General features: G+C 45.1%; 1 protein-coding gene across 3 annotated transcripts in view; it reads left to right on the plus strand.

The window, feature by feature from the left end:
• The first annotated feature begins 583 nt into the window (after positions 1-583).
• Positions 584-5,157, plus strand: part of LOC107036349 (neuroligin-1) — a 12,624-nt gene continuing 8,050 nt past the window's right edge. Inside the window, exons 1-3 of one of the 3 annotated variants that reach the window (XM_015254280.1) lie at positions 584-740; positions 823-1,733; positions 4,938-5,084. In XM_015254280.1, coding sequence (XP_015109766.1) covers positions 1,208-1,733; positions 4,938-5,084 — 673 coding nt within the window. In that variant the 5' untranslated portion in view covers positions 584-740; positions 823-1,207. Of the gene's footprint in view, positions 1,734-4,937; positions 5,085-5,157 lie in introns of all 3 variants that reach the window. The other 2 variants (XM_015254279.1, XM_015254278.1) reach the window with 2 other exon arrangements.

Below are 5,157 nucleotides of genomic sequence, written 5' to 3' on the forward strand. Positions count from 1 at the left end.
GGGGGGGGGGGGGGGGGGGGGGACAGATACTCCGGCGAGTGGATGCTCGTTCCACAAGGAAGTGATGGGTGAAGGACTAAAGCGTACGAAGTGGAGGATGCTTACTAGAAATACGAGGAGAAGGTGACGGCTGAGCCGGAGGAAGAGGAGACGGGAAGAGCGCCGATGACCGGGATTGGCGAGGGTTGCCGTGGTGGTATCGATCGACGGGGGTTGCCTCTCCCCTCCCCATGTGGGTGAAAATATTTTCCCCCAGTATTGGTGAGTGAGTTTGCTGCTACGAGAAAAGCCCCGGCTCTGGCGTCGGCGCGCACCGTCTCCATCCTCGGTTATACTGGCCAGCTAAAACATATACGTTTGGCCCTGGGATTGGTTTCGTTGTACACCCGGAGAGAGCGTACGGGAGTGAATTTCGCGCGGCAGTTGTGTCCTGCGGTGCCTGGGAGACGGTTCGCCCCAAAAGTCCCTTTCACAAGATCCGTATAACGAGGGAGAGTGAAAAAGAGAGTGCAGAGAGGCGTTGGGGGGTTGGATTGCGGGGCGGAGGGGGGGGGATGAGGGAGCAAGTGTATCAAAGGGGGTAGGGAGAATATGCGCGAGACAAATCTGCGTACAAGTGCACGGTATATAAGGTATCGGAAAGGTGAGACGTGGTACATTAGTCGACGTTCAAAGCCGCAGACATCGTCACCGGAGGACGGGGGGGGATTGAGGAATTCCGTTGGAAAGATGTGAGAAATGTGATTTCGGGATTTTAGTGATTTCGGGGGGGGGGTTATGCATCCAACTAACAGCAACTGATTTGCTGGTACATTTTGCCAGATGATGGAACTGTGTTGGCTCGCGTTGTCATCGTCAGCATCAACGGGGATTGGTGGTACAGAGCGGACGAATCGCCAATCGTCTGCGTATTTACAGTCGCTGGGAAATTTAAATTGGCTGAGATTGCTGCGCTACAGGAGGCGAGGTACGTGTCGATGTGACAGGGGGACTCATGTATCCGATGTTAGGGTGAATAGTGGAGGGATTTTGATGAGAGAAACAATTGGGGGCATAAACTGTTGTAAAATCACTGGTGTTGAGGTGAGAAAGGGAATTGAGACACTGGGGGAAGAGGTAGAATCAGTGATTGAGGGAGATAAAGGAAGAGGGAAAGACTATTACAGATGCGGTGCTCCGGGGGGGCGGCCCGCGGCGGCGTGACGCGATGCGGACGCGCCCCTCCTGGACGAATGCTATCGGGAGGTACGAGAAATCAGGGTCCAGATCGGCAATTGGCCGGAAATTTAAATTACTCATCATTTTTGTGTCAATTGTCGGTTATGGAGATGTTACAAATGGCCAGCAGTACGAGTCCCTTCAGTCACTGCATCATCAACAGCAACAGCAACTCAAATACAGCACTAGGCAGGTTAAAACGAGATACGGCACGCTGCGGGGTATTGTCGCTAGATCGTCTCTTGTTGAAGGGGTTGAGGTGTATCTCGGTGTTCCATACGCAACACCACCGCTCGGTGCATTACGGTACATGCCACCGGTCACACCGACTCAGTGGCGGGGCACTAGGCTCGCTGATACAATGCCACCCCCGTGCCCGCAGAAGATACCAGGATCGAGTGATCCGACAATATCAAGACGCAGACGTGATTACATCGATAGGATTACACCGCTGCTCGTTAATCAGAGCGAGGACTGCCTTTATCTCAATCTTTACGTGCCACGGCCAGCCCACAGTGAGTAATAATTTATCTGTGTCTATGGGGCTTGAAACAACTCGAAAATTTCAGAGGGAAAAAGTTTAATTTCAAGTGGAGTACGAAACTGGAGGGGAAGGCACGGGGTTCTCAGCGACTTTGGGGATATCCGAGTATTTTCTGGTTTTGGAGGCGAACGTCGGAGCTTTCATTTGAATCATTTTATTGGGATATTATTTTATGATATTTTATTTTATTATTTGAAAAAATGTTACATATAAAAATCAATAATAATTGCTTCTTTATAATTTTTGTTTATTTTTTTATTTCATTTTATTGTATTATTATTTTATTACATTTTTTTTATTTTTATGGATATTGAATCGTTAGAAAACGTTTTTTAAATCTGAAAGAGAAATTGGAGTTTTTTTGGAGGAAGTTGATGAAATCATTTGTAAACAAGGAATATTTAAGAAAATAATAATTCTGTGCAAAAGGTAAATTGAATGACGCTGAATATTCGTAATTAAAGGAAAAAATTCTCACGCAATTTAATTGATAAATTTGATGATTGAAAATGACTGCATCTACACTGTTACAAATCTTTAGAAATTTCATGGAAAATGTGGTAGTCATTCGCGTGAGAATGACATTGAAACCGATTTAGAGGAGAAATGGTTATGCAATTTCCAGTTTTAGCTAGAATTCTAGGAAATTCATGAGTTTTCAGTGGCAGTGAGATGGAAATTGCACAACTTGATTGAATTCCAATGGAACATGAATATTCAGAAACAAAATGAATTTCCATGAATTTCCAATTTTTCCCTGAAAGTTCCTGATTTTTCCGAATTGTCACGGAATAATTTCACTGAAAAATCAAGTATTTTATTGATTTTCAGATCATTCGACCAGGAAATCAATGCAATATTTCCATTTTCAATGCCAACATTTCCTGAAATTTCAGTATAAATTAAACACCATAAAAATTTTCGGGATTTGACAAATCGTAAAAGATACTTGGATATCCTTAAAACCATCGTAAGAACAGCTAGAACCCCACACTGATAGAATGATTCATTTATTCCAAACGAGATTCGTTAACTATTAACGAATGGTAGAGTTGAATATGACCAAATGAATATTCGTTAATAGTTAACGAATGGTTCACTTGAATGGCGAAAGTCAAGTCAAACAAGGCTCCTCAAATATACATTCGCTAACTATTGACGAATGAACATTTGGTGGGACCGAATAGACCTTAACCTCCAACCAAAACCCATTCGTTAACAATAACAAATCCGTTCTATCAGTGCACTTACCCCTCTATCACCCCCAAACTGTGTAGTACATCAATTTAGAATTTTCCAGTACCAGCCCACACGGAGAGACAAATTCCCGAAAAATTACTGTGCCAGCCCGGTAGAATCCGTTCGTTCTAACGGATCCGGAAAAATTCCCGCGCCAGCAGCGGAAAATTTCCTGTGAAGTACAAGAACTTTCCTCGGATTTAACGTGAAAAATTCGTAGCGCACGGCAGAAATTCCGGTGTTGGCACGGTAATTTCTCCGGGTCCGTGCAAACGAACCCATTTTACCGTGCTACCCCAGTAATTTTTCTGGGATTTTTTAAAAACATATTTTTAGTGCACAGAGAAAAAAATTCCAGAAAAATCTCTGAAAAACCCTATAAAAAGCGCAAGAGCCACCTCCTCGGGCTCCCTCAGCAATCCCGAATGAACCTCTCTCTGCACCCCACACTGTTAAATAAATTTAACTGAATTTTCCAAAAAAAGACACTGAATTCAATTTAACGGAAAAAAGACTGAATTTTCAATGTAAACATGATAATTCAATAAGAAATCTCTTTGAAATTTCAAAAAATTGAAAATTCAAGAACATTTCTGCTTGAATTTCCCTAATTTCCCTACCTTCCATGTAACAATTCAACTGAAATTAAAAATTCCATGAATTTTCCACGAAAACCACGAATGTTCAATGGTAAAATTCCCTGAAATTTCCCCAAAACCGTCACTTGTCTCATATTTCAAGCCTAAAGCCTGTAAACTTCAGTGAAAATTGTTCAACAGTGCACCTGGAATTGCCACATTGTTATATATTTGTGCTCCTCATGTATTGAGCTCCCCAGCTGATGAATTTCTGCACACAGCGGAGATATGGCGGCTTTCAAAGGCGCATAATACGGTGCATTGAGGAGAGTTTGGCGGCTCACCGTCACCCCCCGCCGGTATTACTCTGCCTCTTCGCTCCGTCCTCTCCAGTTTTCCCACCTCCCCCTCCCCCTCCCGCTTTTCTATTTTCGGTTCATAGCGTGCCCGGATGAATGATATCGAGCGACGAAAGGAGAAACCGCAAGGAGATCGTCCCTCACTGGGGTCCAGCCAACTGTACTTGAGCGCCCCGAATACCCCCGAATGAGGCAAAATATGTACATATATTTTACCACGAACACTGGAATTGCAATCTCAATGCAAACAGGGGGCGCCCCCCCACCCAAGGGTTTTGTATTTCGGAGGCCGGCACTATCTCACGACGCGTTGCCACTTCAATTCCGTAGTGCATTGTAGTCGTTTCGATCCAGCGATAATAGAACCTGCAAGCACCGCGGGAGTGAGGTGGTCTCGTGTCAAAGCTACGTATATTCTTCAGCGTCGCATCGTGGATTCTCTTATAAATATAAAAAGCGTCAATTTATCATGCGGATGAATGGAGATTGGGGATGAGGTGATGATTTATTATTAAACTGTGAATTGAATTTTTATTCAACACTCGGCGGCGCCGGGGCGGAGGGAGGGGCAGGGGGAAATTAAATTCCACGAGGACACGAGGAAAGTGGATTAATTGAAAGTGCAGACGGAGGACAACAGATTAAAAAGTTGGGGGGAACTTTTGGACTGTGCGGTGCGGCGCAAACTACATTAGCCCCCTCTCCACCGCATCTTGACGGTCAACCCCTTGGCCGGATATGCCACGAGCCGTCAGGATCCATATTCGCAACAGGTGGACGTGTCATGCTCCTGTCCCTGTCTATTTCCACCTCCTCAATTCCACCCTGGGAGGGCCTCCCTACACCCTGTTAAACTCATTCGCAATAACCGTTCTCATTTCGGGGAACGATCAAACTGTTAAATAAATGAAGAATACGTGTAGCCGGGTGGGGACGGGCGAGCGGGTTTATTGCTCTTCTTGGGGGATTTTTTTTCTTTACAGTTTTATCTCGTTGCAGGCAGTAGCACGGAATTGCTGCCGGCTCTGCTCCTTATCCACGGTGATTCGTACACGTGGGGAACGGGGAATTCATTGGACGGCACTGCCCTCGCCGCACACGGCAGACTCATCGTAGTATCTATTAATTTTCGTCTCGGTGTGCTAGGTAATGTTGGTAAATCGTTGATTATGATTTTTTATTGCAGTGGGAGGTACTTTTAGCGGGGGGGGGGGGGGGG

Source organism: Diachasma alloeum, unplaced genomic scaffold, assembly GCF_001412515.2.
Source record: "Diachasma alloeum isolate Michigan unplaced genomic scaffold, Dall2.0 Dall_scaffold_00208, whole genome shotgun sequence".
In the NCBI taxonomy this organism is placed as follows: domain Eukaryota; kingdom Metazoa; phylum Arthropoda; class Insecta; order Hymenoptera; family Braconidae; genus Diachasma; species Diachasma alloeum.